Source organism: Terrapene carolina, unplaced genomic scaffold (assembly GCF_002925995.2).
Source record: "Terrapene carolina triunguis isolate 2854851 unplaced genomic scaffold, T_m_triunguis-2.0 Scaffold558, whole genome shotgun sequence".
In the NCBI taxonomy this organism is placed as follows: Eukaryota; Metazoa; Chordata; order Testudines; family Emydidae; genus Terrapene; species Terrapene triunguis.
Window position 1 is genome coordinate 13,634,071 of NW_020664909.1, and position 16,978 is coordinate 13,651,048.

At 43.6% G+C, this 16,978-nt stretch overlaps 1 protein-coding gene across 2 annotated transcripts in view; it reads right to left on the reverse strand.

The window, feature by feature from the left end:
* Positions 1-326: 326 nt before the first annotated feature.
* The window catches only part of MAEL (maelstrom spermatogenic transposon silencer), a 21,780-nt gene continuing 5,128 nt past the window's right edge, over positions 327-16,978 (reverse strand). Inside the window, exons 3-12 of one of the 2 annotated variants that reach the window (XM_026659043.2) lie at positions 12,769-12,871; positions 11,049-11,204; positions 9,197-9,238; positions 8,030-8,157; positions 6,965-7,019; positions 6,711-6,852; positions 5,144-5,206; positions 3,578-3,710; positions 3,017-3,095; positions 327-1,055 (exon numbers count right to left, since the gene is read on the reverse strand). In XM_026659043.2, the coding sequence (XP_026514828.1) occupies positions 943-1,055; positions 3,017-3,095; positions 3,578-3,710; positions 5,144-5,206; positions 6,711-6,852; positions 6,965-7,019; positions 8,030-8,157; positions 9,197-9,238; positions 11,049-11,204; positions 12,769-12,871 (1,014 nt within the window). In that variant the 3' untranslated portion in view covers positions 327-942. The remainder of the gene's footprint in view (positions 1,056-3,016; positions 3,096-3,577; positions 3,711-5,143; positions 5,207-6,710; positions 6,853-6,964; positions 7,020-8,029; positions 8,158-9,196; positions 9,239-11,048; positions 11,205-12,768; positions 12,872-16,978) is intronic. The other variant, XM_026659044.2, reaches the window with a different exon arrangement.

Here is a 16,978-nt window from a genome sequence, read left to right on the forward strand (position 1 = left end):
GCAGTCACTTCAGCCCTGCTAGGTGTCTGAAATTGTGCCTGCAGACATGTACAACAGACTAATGGTTTTGGGATTCCTTTGAAAAAAGAGAGGTTATACTATATTATGAACCTCAAGATTTGAGGAGCTGATGATAGTTTGTAACACCAGTATTCGCCAGCACAGCAACACAGAAAAGGCAAGACCCCTGTCACCGTGGTATATTGTCAATGCCCAACAGAACATGAACAGCTGGACAAGACTCCTACCATATTTTCACAGTAAGTATAAGACAAAAGGAAGATTTTCTACCAACAAGTATTTTAGTCTATTTACTTCCCCAACTCAACCCGTCCCTCCACTCATGAAGAATTTATGGCAGTACCCCTTTGAGACACTCCCACCACCCTGTCTTTCAGCACTAGAATGCCTCCCAGCCACATGTTATTTTATATGGCTATATGCGGAGACAACTGTCTTCCAACATCTAACAGAGGGATGGAGGTGGGGAAGAGACCACGGTGATAGGGAAATTAAAGAACTAAACCATTCAAACAACATGTTTAATGCTATATTAACCACCAGAAGAACATTTAACACGCAGTTACTGACCACCAGCCTCTCTTTCCTGCATTTCTCCTCCCGTTAGCTAACAAAAGAAAAGCCCAAAGACTGCATTTAGTCAAGAGAGCAAGAAGTTGCCAGTTCCCTTCAAAATAAGTATTCTATAGATAAAACCAGGATTTCCTTCTAATTGAAAGAAAATTCCCCTCCAGTCAACGAGTCTGTCATCATTCTAAGGGAACTGTTACATTGGGTCAAGGGAAGGGGAATGTATTTTAGGGTTTTGCATACAGGGACAGACAAAGCAACTGTAATCTGCTAAAGTCCCAGACTATAATGGGGATAAGGAAGAGCAGGATGTGCAGTTCTCCTGGTAAGGTTAGGGGGGCAGGTGGGCTTTCAGTTGCTGGAGGACTTGGAAAGTCTGGAGACACTCTCCAGCAAGCGAGTGATTCCTCTTCCTCGCATGATGCTTGTGCTACATGGCGATGTCACTCCAGAGGGATGTTCACCTATAAAATTAACCAGTACATTTTGCAAGTCAATCAGCATTTAAAACATTCATAATTCAAGAGATCTGCTGTCCTATCTCCCCTTGCTCCAGCTGAAAACTAGTGGGACTGCACCTTTTGATTGAACTAACCAAGAGGCAGTGTCTTGGACTTTGAAATGCTGTCCTCAAAGTACACCAAGTCCATCAATGACGTCCTTCTGGCAAAGGCTCATGACTTGTAGTTTGTGGTCTTAGTGCAGGGGTTGGATTAGGCAGGTCAGAGAACTGGTATTTTTCCCCGTTTGCCATCTTGTGCTCCAGAATCTAAATTTTCATTTAAAATCCCTCCCCGCCCCAGCCTGGTCTACACGGAAGGATTGAACCAATTCTAGTCGCTGTTTTGACTGCCCTTACTCAAACCCTAATGGGTATTAGTCTACTCTAGTTTCAATCAGTGGTAAATTGCAACACAGCACATCCTAGTTTACCCTATCTACACTAGGGGTTTGCATCAATGCAGCTACATCACTGGCTGGAAACAGGGCAAATGAGGTACACAAAGCCTAATTCTCTAGCCCTTATGGATGTAAAGGAAACCAGTCTTAAAAGTGTGAACAGAGTGTTGAGACAGTGATGTCTGCTAGAGTTTGCAGACAGCTGGCAAACCAGATCTGAGGGAGGAATGAACGGCAGCTTTCATCCTGGGTGTAGACCCAAGCTGGAACACGCTATTGACAACTATTTTGCTGTTAATAGGATTCTTTAGGCTGGTATGGAAACTTAGTTTGATGGAACCTTTTTGCTCTTTCACATTTTCTATTAGGCATTCAGATGTCTGAGCACGTGTGTAAAGTTACAAGTTAAATGTAAATCTTCATCAGAGTAATGTTAAAATTGAGCATTTAAGGACAAAGTCTAAAAAGGCAAGAGTTAGGTTCTCCTAGCAATGTCAGTCCACCCATATTGCACACAGCTATTGAACTTGAAAAGCAGAAACTGGTCCACTGTCTGTTGCTCCAAGCAAACCATTGCCTTTAGTGAGGTTATACAGAGCTAGAGCAGAATTTGGCACAGTGCATGCTGTACATGTGGGTTAATACTGCCAAGAGTATTTATACAAAGGAAAAATTCTCAGTTGTTTTGCTTTTCTTTATGAGCTAAGTAAAGAGCGTTTGCTCCAACTCCACAATACTGCAACTTGAAATATAGCAAGATTGTATGTGCAGTAAAAAAAAGATTTTAAACTAAGCCTATTTAAATTGTTTTTCTTCCAACTCACAGCTACTAGCCCTCACTGAAGACTAGCCATGATCTGACATTTCACATACCCTTGTGAAAATGTCATACTTTGTGGCTTAGGAAGAAGATCTGTTTCCCTTGCTCACTTAACTCAGAAGTACCTGGGAAAATGCAGCTCTCATTTTCCATAAAATAAACATTATCTTCGGGCTCTGACCAACTAAAGAATGTTTTAGCTCCAAAAAGGCAGATTTTCAAGGAGTCAAGTTTATAATGGAAGTCACACTGCAACCAGTATTCACTGAGTTTGTATGTACTGTACTTTTTATACAAGACTACCTGTTGGGAAGACAACCCTACCCCAAATACTCACCAGGAAGTCCTCTCTCAACCCTGGTGTATGCTGAGAGAAAGGAGGGCTGCAGGAAACTGGAGGTAACAGCACACAAGGAGTGCTGAACACAATGAATTGGAGGAGTCCTTTTTGGCTCTGGGAATTCTTTCCAGTAAAACTGTCACTGGCCCATCTGGTTAAGGTCAGACATTAAAAGTTCAACCAAATCTACAACTGTATACATGAACGAGCTGAAGCTGTACCACCCAAGGGAGGTATTGTGATGATCATCTGGCCATTTACTATATCCAGAGACAGGGGGGGCAAAGGAGGACAGTGCCACAGTCATCTGATAAAGACTTAATTCTCATTCTTTCCCTTCCCAAATCTGAAAGTCTCAAACTCACCAGCAGAAGAGGCAGCACCTTGTTTCTCAACTGGAGAACTGAAGTATCGATTACAACCAGGATTCTGAGCCCTCAGCTTCTGTAGCAGAAAAAATTCAAGTCCCCTTCTCAGAACAGACAAGTGTTCTCTTTCACATAGCATCCACCACACCTACTCACGATACCCAAGAGTGCTGGGTAAAGATTTAGGCAAGACAGAATATCTGGCTGCTTATCTGCATAGGATTTAAACAGGTTAATTATCCCTGCCTCTTATTCTAAAAGAAGCATTTTTGCAGGTATATTTTGGAGGACCTGATGGTCAGATCAGAGCTTATGTAGCAAATGGTTGGGACAAACTTCAGAAAGATGTCTAGTCAGCTAGTGGAGAACTTTCCTGGTTGGCTTTCCCAATACCCGTTGTGCATTATGAACAAGAATGTCACCTGCTGTACAAGTGAATATAGCCAATCTGACACTGGAAGGTCAACTCCATTGCCCCAGAAAGAAACCAGGCCACCTTCAGGAAAAGAGTAGTCATAGCAGCCTGAAATAATTCAGCACAAATTCAAAGAAGATGACCTGGAAACGTCCAGCATCCAGTACCACCACCTTGGGGTTTATATTGTTGCTGGAATCATAGTCTTGCAGAGGTAGGTGAGCTGTTGTGAGCGAGACTCCATACACGCTTGCCAGAGTGTTACTGATGCAATAACTACATTGAGCAAAGGAAAAAAAAGAAAAAAGTTCTGATAAGAATTCTGTACTGTATTTCTTATATACAAAGGCAACATAGCCCCAAGCCTCTTTTACAGTGAAAGACATACAGAAGGAATAGCTGCTATCACCAATACAGTACTTTGAGGTTGGGGGGGAGGGAGGGAAGGTGAGATAGGAGGACTACACCCTAATAACATCCTTTCATCCAGAAAAAGGCCAATCTTCTTTAAAAATTATCCATGAAGCTACAATAATCACTTGCCCCCATCACCCAGGGTGAAACATGACAATTGTTTAATGGTGCGCAGCATTATTAAATCAGTTTGAACAGGAAGACTGCTACTATATCCAACTGTTGGGGAGATAATGCAATTATTTAAATGGATATTTGCCTAAATTACCCCTTTTACTTCCAAAAAGCACAGCGCACAGGGTCATACGTGAATTTCTAGGATAGAAATTGGAAGAAAGTCTTCACTATATTTCATCTCAACACAGGAACTCTAAGCTGCTATTAAGAAAGCACAGTGAACTCTAATGCAGACTGCACAATCCTCAATATAATTCTAATACATTAGAGCAATCAGAGTCACCAGACACCCACCAAAGCACAGGCACTCATGGGCAGAGACTGGGGGGGAGCACTGCCCCCCCAAAACTGGATATATTGCAGAGGTAATGCATGGGGGGGGGGGACGCCCAGATTTCTCCCTTCTATTTGGCCCTGCTTCCTCCCTGCGGAGAAATGTTCGGGGAGGGGGAGGGCTGGGCGCAAGTGGTGACACCAGGCCCTGTGTGTGTCCCAGGTCAGCTTCCCTATGTGAGCTGTGTAAGGGAAGGGCAGGAGAGCAGCTCCCGATCGGCGGGTAGTAATTGATCTATCGGGGATCGATTTATCGTGTCTTGTCTAAACACGATAAATCGATCCCCGAATCGACGCCCTGTACTCCACCTCGGCAGGAGGAGTAAGTGGAGTCGACAGGGGAGCCACGGCGGTCGACTTGCCGCCGTGAGGACGGCCAGGTAAGTTGAACTAAGATACTTCGACTTCAGCTACGCGAATAGCATAGCTGCAGGTGCGTATCTCAGATCGATCCCCCCCCGCCCACCCACCAGTGTAGACCAGCCCTAAGAATTGTCTGCAACATAGGCTAGGTCTACACTACCCGCCTGAATCGGCGGGTAGAAATCGACCTCTCGGGGCGATCCCCGAATCGATGCTCTTACTCCACCAGCGAAGGTGGGAGTAAGCGCCGTCGACAGGAAGCCGCAGAGGTCGGTTTTGCCACCATCCCTACAGCGGGGTAAGTCGGCTGCGATACGTCGAATCCAGCTACGCTATTCGTGTAGCTGAATTTGCGTATCTTAAATTGACCCCCCCCCGTAGTGAAGACGTAGCCATAGACACATCTCCTTCATGGTACTCACGCAGTTTTCTTGCAGGATGCTAAAGCGCAGAATAGGATGTCATTCTCTTCATGCCACTTGCACCTAAGTGCAGATTGAAATTCTTCTGAGTTCATAATGAAAACAAAACTACACTCTTAATTGAGATGGATATAATTAATCTAGTTGGATTAGAAACCCCTTGGCTGATGCTAACCTCCCTTTCTCCTAGTCACTTTCAGTGTAATTACACCCAGATCTAGAAAACTCCTGGCAGAGTCTTGGTGCCCAAAAGTAACATAGCTCGGGCCCCTAAGTTTACATTTAGTTAAGAGGTTGTAGTTTTATAAAACCTAATAGAAATTCTCTTTTTCTTAAAAAAAAAGAAAAGTGAATTTAAGGAAAACCATCCACTTGAAGTCTTTTTAATTTCAAAGACTTAAAAGTAGTTTTTGGTACTATACCTGCCCCAGATTCTCCCTGGGAGTTTGTGATTTTTGTAGTCACAAGGTTCCCCTTTTTTTAATTATTATTATTATTATTATTACTATTATTAAAAGGACAGTTTCTTTTCCCGGTTGGTGTGTGAAGGACCCACACAAACAGGGGGAAATGACTATACAAAGGAAATGGTGACACTGACTATACAGAGTGCTGTCAAAAACTCAATAACCAGACAGATATTTCTCTCCTATAATCTTAGAGTTACAAAAAGTTTACAGTCTTAGTTGTTACTTATAACAATAGCAGGTAAAATGTCAGAAATGGACAGTGTCACTTTAAACTTCTCCTGCAGCATTTGCAGCCCAGATGTTGCAGCACTGTGCTAGTGCATGAGAACCTGAAAGTGAAACCAAGAAGTCTATCTTTGCTGTCCATGATACACATTCAAAAACTGAACATAAGGCGAGAAATATATTCAAACTGAATCTTATTCATATATAAGGTGTTTTGCTCTCAGAGATAGCCATGAAAACCCAGTTAAGTCAATGGATTTTCATGGATGAAACAAAAGAACCTTGCTCTGATTTCTAATCTAAGCACCTCTATTAAAAAAAAATAAATCTATTTTGGCAGACAGAAATGGATATACAGTCCAGCAGGATAATTCCGACAACTTACCTGTATTTTAATTTATGGGGTACAAATAAGAACATCTGACTACTATAATTCAGTGGATTATTAATGAAGCAAACATTCTTCCAAACCTTTTCTTAATGCAATTTTAATGGGTTTATGAAATTCAAAGCAGCAAAGATGTTCATATTTTGAGATACCTCCCAAACACAAGCACATGGAAGTATTATCTCACCCCATCCCTTTCCACTCTCAAGTCAAACCCACAAGCCTCTGCTTCACAGACTTCAAACCTATGCTTATGCTTGAAAAATCAGAGACATACTGTCCAAGAGTGCATTTCCTCCAGCCACATCTGAGCCATGATCCCAGGAGGACCAGCCTTAATGATGAGACTAGAGTCTTCAGCTAACCTAACACTGAAGTAAGAAAGGTGTATGTGTGCAGCCTGTTTAAAGCACCTGGCTAACAGATAGTTACCACTATAACATCTTCCTGTTCAGGAAATAGGGAAAAGCCAGTGCCAGCATACCTAGTGTTACTGGAGTAATCCCACATGAAGACATCCAGCAGGTTGCGCACCCAGGTCTTGGAAGGCTCCTTTTGAAGTTTCCGCTGGTACAGTTCCACCACCAGGTTTTCCACACTGAAAAGCTCCAGCTGGTTCTCAATGCCTGTTATTCAGAGAAGACTGAGTCAAGAAGAGGAGAAGGAAGGGCAGAAACTTTGACAAATATAGGTGGGACAGAGGAGATGCCTTACAATCTTAAAAAATTAACTTCTCACCTGCTTCCTTAGCCATCCATTTCAGACACCAGTTGACTCTGTACCAGTCATCAGACTACAGAGAAAAAGGTTTCACTGTCACATGCTCCAGAACACAACTACAGCTATGGAGTGGAGTTTAGTTTTCTCCACCTCCCCTCCCCCGCCACTCCTAAACCATCTTCTCCAGCTACTTTAATTCTTGCACAAAGCCATTTTCACTCTTACTGAAAGTTCTCCATGCGTCCTAAAGAGGGCTCTGGCTCAGGGTGCGGGCTCTCGGGTGGGGCTGGGGATGAGAGGTTTGGGGTGCAGGAGGGGGCTCTGGTCTGGGGCCAAGGGGTTTGGAGTCCAGGAGGAGGCTCAGGGCTGGGACGGGGGGTTGGGGTGTGGGAGGAGGTTCGGGGTGCAGGCTCCAGGAGGGAATTTGGGTGCAGGAGGGGGCTTAAGGCTGTTGATGGGGTGTGGGAGGGGGTGCGGACTCTGGGAGGGAATTAGGGTGTGGGAGGGGGTTCCGATCTGGGGCAAAGGGTTCAGGGTGTGAGCTCCGTCCGGGCAGCGCTTACCTCAGGTGGCTCCTGGTCGGTGGCGCAGCGGGTCTAAGGCAGGCTCCCTGCCTGCCGTGGCTTCACGCTGCTCCCAGAAGTGGCTGGCATGTCCAGTCCCTAGGTGGAGGCATGGCCAGGAGGCTTTGCGCTGTGCATGAGGCCCGCCCCCGTAGGCACCGCCCCCGCAGCTCCCATTGGCCGCAGTTCCCAGCTAAGGGGAAGCTGTGGAACCATCACTGCGGGGGATCAGCACATGCGGAGCTTCCCTGATCACCCCTGCGCCTAGGGGCTGCAAGCACATGCCAGCCGCTTCTGGGAGCTGCGTGGAGCCGACCAGACTTTTAATGGCCTAGCAACCCTAGCTTCCCCCCACGGGTGGAGGGGGTGGGGGCTGAGGCTCGGGGCTTGCCACAGGCTGGATGAAATTAAGCAGCTGGCCGAAGGTTCCCCACCCTTGCTAAAAAGGCTTCTTTGGGCAACTACAATAGGACTGTGTGTTTTGAAGAGCTGCTCTAACTTGGAGGGGGCTGGATTGTACCTTGCAGTACACAGGTGGCCACCTGCCGCGGTTTGGCCGAACAAACGAGTAAAGTTCACGTAACACAACAGGGTGACCAGCATTCGAGAGCTCAAAACCAGAGATGGGGATCTTGTGAGTGGCATCGCCTAATGGAGGTTAATGAGGAGAGAGAAAAATGGGATATGAGCAGTCCATTTTTTTTTTTTTTTTAAGAAACACGCACTCCTTTCTCTACTCCTAGGCCCACCTACCAGCCACAAGTAAAATCTGCAAGATTCATGCACACACCAGAACCTCACCTTTAACATGCACCTACTTATTTTCCCCAAAGATCTGGGATGATCTCAGGTGAGAGCCCTACGTTGCTTTAAAGAGAGAGTTACCCAAGCATTTTGATAAAGGGAAGCAGCAGCTGTGTCAGTTAGCAGTGTGTGTGTGTAGGGACAGGAAGTCCACTAACTGGAATCTATAAACACTGCTCAAATGGCGATATAGGGAAAAGGTAAAAACAAAGCAGTGCAAGTCAAAATAGCAGAGAGGGCCAACCGACAGGGTTGTAGGAATACTTTAACTTGTTGAATGTCAATGCTGCATGGAGAAGTATTAGGTTTGTATTTCTAGAGGTTCCTCTTTAATAATGATACTTTATATTAGCATCTTCCAGTTTGGGAAAAAACAAGATTCCAGTGTATTTTTTCACCCATTTATTTTTTACAAGCTACGCGCACACACACGGGGGAGATGCTTTACCCACCACTGAAAGGCAGCCACCTCAGAGATGGAAACGACAGCTACGAAACATCACGCACTGAAGTTACACAGACGTTTAGGACAGAAATACTGAAGCTAATTGGAATTCCATGTGGGAGGGCAGGTCATAGCCAACAGGACATGATTACCCACAATGGACGTTTGGGCAAGACACCATCATTAGTGAAAAGTGTCAGAGGTTCTTTAATGACTAGTTATTCAGAAAGAAGTGCTCTTGGTCTACAGAAGACACAACATTATGAAATCCCTCAGGAAGTTTGCTCTAGTGCCCATCTCTCTCTTGGACGCGAGATGCACAGTTCTTAGAGAAGCATCACTTCTCACAAGCAAGGAAAATGTTTGAAGGACTGGTGTACATAAGCCAGTGAAACTGCCAAACCCTGCATCCCACCCCTTTCCTTCTCTGATACTCACTTGCTGCTTGACAATGAAACCGAAAGCCACGTGGCACCTCTCCTGCAAGAGGGTAGAGAGAATACACATTTTATCAAGCAAGAAACAGATACATGAACACCAAATAATGAACAATATCTCGTTGTGCTAGAAGAACGGCCTTACTGGGTCAGACTAAAGGTCCATCTAGCCCAGTATCCTGTCTCCCAACAGTGGCCAATGCCCACAGGGAATGGACAGAACAGGGAATCATCAAGAGATCCATCCCCTGCCACCCATTCCCAGCTTCAGGCAGAGGCTAGGGACACCATCCCTGCCCATCCTGGCTAATAGCCATTGATGGACTTATCCTCCATGAATGTATCTAGTTCTTTTTTGAAACCTGTTATAGTCTTGGCCTTCACAACATCCTCTGGCAAGGAGTTCCACAGGTTCACTGTGTGTTGTGTGAAAAAAATACTTCCTTTTGTTTTAAACCTGCTGCCTATTAATTTCATTTGGTGACCCCTAGTTTTTATGTTATGAGAAGGAGTAAATAACACTTCCTTATTTACTTTCTCCACAACAGTCATGATTTTATAGACCTCTATCATATCTCCCCTTAGTTATCTCTTTTCCAAGCTGAAAGGTCCCAGTCTTATTAACCTCTTCTCATATGGAAGCCGTTCTATACTCCTAATCATTTTTGTTGCCCTTTTCTGAACCTTTTCCAATTCCAATATATCTTTTTTGAGATGGGGTGACCACATCTGCACACAGTATTCAAGATGTGGGCGTACCATGGATTTATATAGAGGCAATATGATATTTTCTGTCTTATTATCTATCCCTCTCTTAATGATTCCCAACTTTCTATTCGCTTTTTTGACTGCTGCTGCACATTGAGTGGATGTTTTCAGAGAACTATCCAAAATGACTCCAAGATCTCTTTCTTGAGTGGTAACAGCTAATTTAGACCCCATCATTGTATATGTATAGTTAGGATTATGTTTTCCAATTATCAACACTGAATTTCATCTGCCATTTTTTTTGCCCAGTCACCCAGTTTTGTGAGATCCTTTTGTAGCTCTTTGCAGTCTGCCTGGGACTTAACTATCTTGAGTAATTTTGTATCACCTGCAAATTTTGCCACCTCACTGTTTACCCCTCTTTCCAGATAATTTATGAATATGTTGAATAGGACTGGTCCAAGAACAGACCCCTGGGGGACACCACTATTTACCTCTCTCCATCCTGAAAACTGACCATTTATTCCTACCCTTTGTTTCCTATCTTTTAACCAGTTACCAATCCATGAGAGGACCTTCCTTCTTATCCCCTAACAGTTTAGTTAACAGCTTTATCTACCATCGTGTGTCCTTCCATAACTGCCATGAATCTTCACTTATTTAAAACTTATTTTCTTAGCTATACTCATTTGCACAAACTCTGCACAATACACACATTTTACAACCTGTTGCATACCTCTGTTTCGACCACTATCTAGGCAAATGCATTTTACTATTAAATCCAACGCACACAAGCATGCAGCATCCCACCTACACAGTAGTAGTTTTTCTTCCAGCTGATGGGTAGACAGCTTCGTAAAAGATTTTATTTCAACTACTTTCTCACAAGATTTCTTTTACCTTTCAAGTTCTCACTCAGTTGGATGCCAAAGGCCAACTTTCTGCAGACTTTAGTAGAAGGCAGCATTAACCACAGGCATTTATGCTGCTGCTATCTACCTAAAATTCTCAACTTCTGGAAACAGGAGCGTGTCTTATGCTAGAAACGTGAACTGGGTTGGGAGAAGTGAGATTAGAAAGTCTTCATCCTTCCACACAACTGAAATGATGAGTTTCCTCCCCTCCGTCCATCCCTTAAGGCTCACCGGGATCTACAAAGCGGTGGAAATCTGCTGTTATGCCATCCTGTAATGAGTATTTGACACAGCCAATCTCACAAGGGAGGAAGCGCTGCTCACAGGGAGAGGGCAGCTCTCCATGACTGTAAATGTTCAGGAAGCAGAAGATGTTCCCAAGCACAGCTGGAAGGAGAAATTTGCAGGGGTCACTAGAGGAGAGAGCAAGCAAGTTTTTTTCCACCCAGTGAACATTATTATTTATATTGCAGCAGTACTTATAGGCCCCAATCAAAGATCAAGGCCCCACTATGTTAGGCCACACAACTGAGTAAAGACACAGGATAACAATTGGATGAAAAACAGGGAGTGGCATGTGGGAGGACAAGGTAACCGTTAAAAGGACACTTGTATAAATCAGGAGATTCTGCAGTCACAGTTCACCTCCAGCTTAATTCAGATGGTACTGTTTTGTAAATATCACAGCACAGGTTAACAAGAATGCCAGGGGCCTGGAATCCATCAACTACCACCACTCATGCCTCCCTCCAATAAAGCTCTCCAAGATTTTGTCTCTAAGTAGGGATGGGAAATGTCACCGATACCAGGAACTCTAAACAGCACATTAAGCTTCAACCAAATCCAGTGGGAGGCAGACTGAACTAAGGATATAGTGCTTTTACACTGGAGGGCTGAAAAGAATCAAAGAGCCCTTAGAGAGCTCACCTCTAAAATAACAGAGCAAGAACATGTGACAGGTTATGTATGTTACAAACAAGAAACAATGCTCAGACTTAGCATAGCAACAGGTCCAAACTACTAAAATATTGACTTCTGTCAGTGAAAACTGTACAGATCATCTGTGTTTCAGTGACAACTAAGGGTATTCCTTCACCCCCAGCCTAGCCCATTCTCTCTTCAATAATATTTTATTTAGTGCTTGCACTGGTTTTATGTATCTTGGCTGGTGGCTTGACTGTTTATAGCATTTTGTAAGTGCTACTGTATATTATACTAGCGCTTCTCAGAGACAGGGTGAAGTGCACTGTGGCAGTGCTCTGAGTGTTTCCTTTGCTGCTAGTCAATGCTGATCAAAGTATCAGTTTTACACGGAAATGCAGATGGGAACACAGATTGGCTTTTCAGGGTTCTATTTAGTAAGACACTAGCCAGCCAATGTGCAAGTACAGCACTGACTGACACAATAGCTTTCTCCCCTGCTAGGCTCTCCTGTTACCCAGTGTCTATACTGTTGTTCTGAGCTTGCACTCGGACATCTAAAAACTCCCCACCCTGTTATACTTGACATAAGCACTGGACTAGGTCTTGTATATCCCGAATGAAATGGAAGTTACAATAGAAATGCTTTCCTGCAGCAGTTCACTTTGGTTTATCTCCAATCATTTACAGACATTAAGGGCCTTATTCTGTCCTCAAATATGTACATGCAACTCCCATTAAGTTTAAAAGGAGGTACAGCCACACATCTGTGGGCAGAAACTGCCCCCAGAACATTATGAACCACATTTCTATTATGAAATCCTTTGTTACTGTAGGACAACTTACAATAGTAATTTTAACTAAGTTATTTTTTGTCTGACATATTAAATATATTCAGATCTAAATTAAACATGAATTTCCCACTTTCCCCAGCTAAGGCCTATAAGCCAGATGTAGCAATTCTGCTCCTTATGGAAGTCATCCAACACTACAAGATCCTTAGGATTAAGCTTCTTTAGGTTTACTCTACCCTGATCGTTCTTCCAAGAAAGACTGATGGCATCTGGAAAAGAAGCGTGTCTCTGTATCTGCCTGGGCAGTGGTGCAGGAACCGGAGAAATCTGACTGGGAGGCTGCAGAAGACAAAATAGAGTTAAATCTATAGTCTGCTCCTCCAAAGTCAGAGAAGGACCATAAGATAGCTCCTCCTTTGTCCTCTATAAATGGACGGCAGCACCGCTCCTTCTAAACCCACCTAACCACAGTATGCAGGCAGAACCTGCCGATTACGAGCAGGCATGTTTTCTCCTCTGACACAAAGGATATTAGCGGTGCCCACACCAATTTACCAACACATGGAAAGAACTATAGCCAAGCCTCTGAATTAAAAAAATGAACATCAACAGAAGGACACTTCATCCATGTTTTGGTTTGTCACATATCTTCCAAGCCTACAGACTTTCGTCCCTTCCCCTAGGATGTCACTAACACAGTTTCCCCCTTAACTGAAAAGCCTATAAAGAGCAGGCCAAAGACAATTTCTTTCACATCTACTTTATTAGTCATTATTACACAATATTTCAGATGTTAGAATTACAGGGTAAGTAATGTCCATTTATTGCTTCTCTGAAGGTATCATCATGCAGGATTCGCAATCTTGGGTCTTGCGTCTCCAGTACAAATCACGAAAAAATTCTCATTACTCTTAGGGTTTTTTACCTTCGGATACACCTCTAGGCTGGCCTCAGAGCTCTGGCCCCCAGAATATGCTCTAACTTCAGGAACATCAGAGGGCCCAGAACATTTAAACTAGCTCCTTTTAAAATGTGGAAGCAAGGGCTCCCCAAACAATTATATGTAAGAGACCTACACACTTCTACCTTACGCCAATAATCTTTTCTTAAAACAACAACAACAACAACAAACAGTACAGAGGAAGTCAACCTTCTCAGAACATGTAATCAACAATGTAGAAGTGAGTGCTCACTGTGTGAACAAAGGACACATTACATTATCATCTGAACCCCTCAAACTCTGAGGTGTACAAGCATGACAACATTGCTGGAGAAGCAGAATTACAAGGTAAGCAATTTTCCCTTCCTTAAAGATATTATTTAATACAGATTCCCAACCCCGGAGAGGAGGTACGTTCAAGGGATGTCCTGAAATAGTAAGTTTAACAATGAACATGACCAGAATGTATATCAGTGAAGAACTCCTCCAAAAATTGGTCAACTTCAGTAAAGACATCCTAAAAGAGAAATTATAAGCAATGGAATTGTTTGGATTCTCCTTACTTTAGGAAAGAGTTCAGTATGACTGAAGAGAGATTTTTCCCCCCCACACCTCTGAGATGTGTAATTAGTAGAACAAAAAGAGTTAGGTGAACTTAAGGGTTTCATTTCCCCCCAAGTAAAGTTGCCCAGGATCTTGAAAGTCAAGCATGCAGAGAAGGGCCTCGCTGGGACGGGGTTGCATGCGTGGGAAGAATGTAGGCAGGACGAAAGTGGAAGTAGGCTTCTTGGGCAGAAATGTTGTCAGAAGATTCTGTACCACCACTATAACTTTGTAAAACTTAATATAAGGTGGATTAGTCATTAAAACCTGAACGCATCCTAGGAGTAGAGATAGTACACTTCCTGGTGATGGTTATCACAAAACTTCTGTCCCCAGGTACTGAAAGGCTCAAAAGGAACTTTTCTTTAGCTTTCTCAGGATCATATTTGTTATGTGACACCAAAGCTTTTTAACAGGGTCTGACACTGGCAGGCCAGATGCCAGCTCTTATCCAGGCTGCAGGCATTAGATAAGAACTGACAATCTTGTAGCTGGAGACCAGACCAGGTCACCTGTAGGTTAGTTTTGCTCAAAACAGGTATTAGTCATAAGAATGTATTTAGCATTTAAACTATGAAATGCTTGTAAGATGCTGCGTGCATTAATCTCATTTGCAATGTCTGTATTCCATGCAATAAGAAACTATGTAAGTTTTGCCGAATAACTTTAAAAAAGTTTGCTCTGAACTTGCAAACTCAGTCCCGGGAATCACCCCCCACCCATTCAGAAGGACTATCAAAATCAGATGGGTCATCAAGGCACATCACAATACAAAGGACTGGTTAATGGCTCTCTCACACCTGGGAAATGCTATGTGCAAGGAAGCTCCTCCTGTTGGCTTGAAAGCTGAATGAAGGGAATAAAACAAAGTCACAGAAAAATTTCGATCTCTCTCCTCGCTGTTTGAACTCTGACAGGGCCAGATGTCCTAAACTGAGGTAGAGATCCCCAGGGGTTACCCCTGAGTCCGCCCTGAAAGACCCTTTGAATTGACAGATCACTACAACTCTGTCACTCTTAGGATTTAAGTGGTAACTCATTGGTGTGTGTTTGCTTGCTTTAATCTGCAAACAACTCTCATATTGCTTTCTCCTAGCTAACAAACCTATAGGCCATGTCTACTCTACTGAGCTTACACCGATGCAGCTGCACAGCTGTAAGATCACTCATGTAGCCACTCTATGCTGACGGGAGAGAGCTCTCCCATCGACATAATTACACCACCTTCAACGAGCCGTCCATACCGGCGCTTCTGTCGGTGTTACTTATGTCACTCAGAGGGGTGTTTTTTCACACCCCTGAGCGACATAAGTTATAATGACAAAAGAGCTAGAGTAGACATAACCTTAGACAGTTTATTACAGGATTGGCTACAGCGGCTGTCTCTGGTGTAAGATCTAGGGTACCAACTGACCTAAGGGTAAATGACTGGTCTCTTGGGACTGGAAGCACCCTGAATGTGCAGTGATTCTTGGTATAAGTGACCATTTATCACTAACTGTGTCTTTGTCTGGGTGGCAAGACAGGCTTGAGAGTGTGAGAGACTGTCTGTGACTCCATGATAAGACTGTTATAGTGATCCAGGAGTTCACATTTAATACTGGCTTGGTGACATCTAATTCTAGAACACACCACCAGTTTGGGGTGTCTGCCCTGAGGTAGGCACTCTCAGATGTGAGACACTCCAGACAGTGTGACACAGGGGTTTCAAAATGTCAAGCTTCAAATGAATCTGATGAAAAAAGGCTATAGAGACATTGTCGTGTCTTTGACAAGGTCACTTGTTCATGAAAAGCAGTAGAACGATGAGTTAAGGAAGTAATAATACAGCTCTTGTGCAGAGCAAGTAAAGGGTTTATGGGCCTGTAGGTAACACACACCAGATCTCATCCATTTGCAAAGAGAAGGCCATTGAGGACAAGGTGATTCAAGCCACTTGCTTTGAGATTTGCTTGCCTACAGATTTCCACCTTGACAGGAGCCGAGTTGTCAGAGACAATGCATCTAGGTATGGATGGATGGAGCAAGCAAGTGCTAGACTCAGCCTGCTGATATCAGTTTGGGCCACCTGCAAAAAAGCTGAAAACCAATCCCATGTAAGGTGGTAAGAAGCTAACAAGATCTCCAAAAACTTTTATCTCCTGAATGATGCCAGGACCTCTGACTCCAAGAGTAGCCAGCATAGAGACACAGACACGTCCATTCCCAGAGAACAAACATGTCCCACATTAACTCTCTTTTCTACTATGACCAGGAGACTAGAGAGCGGTAGTTCAAGTTAAAGAGCACTTCATCTCTAGAACATGACACTGGAAGAGTTCTGATCCATCACACTATGATCCATAGATGAACTGTGATGAGCTACGAAGAACCGACTCAGTCTTCCTCATTCCCCTTCCTGACAGATAAGCCGCAACTAGAAATGTTTTGCAGGACAGATCCCACTCCCACATCTGCAAGACCTCCCAACGCAGGAAGCATGATCCAAGTCTCATTACCTACTGAGATAACATGTGATGAGAGTTTCTTCAAATCATGATCACCCTTTAGAGATACCAGGTCTCTAGCACTACTTAGTGTTTTCAGAATCACTAATGCATATCAGTATTCTGGATAACTGCTGTTCCCAGGGAAAGACACGTGTCCTAGTAAGAATTTGAAGGGTACAGTCCACCTCATAATTGGAACCCAGTTGTGAGTTACACCAGTATATACACCATATTGTCCATAAAGTGAAACTGCATGGAACATAAAGCAGGGTTCTGCTTGGATTGTTTTTTGGTCTGACCACTTAAGAGAAATTTTGTGCTACCAATTTAAAATGGAAACAGATAAGCTCTTTGAGGTATGGATCTTGTCTTCTTGCATACATATAAAGTGCCACAATAAAAATATGCTACTTG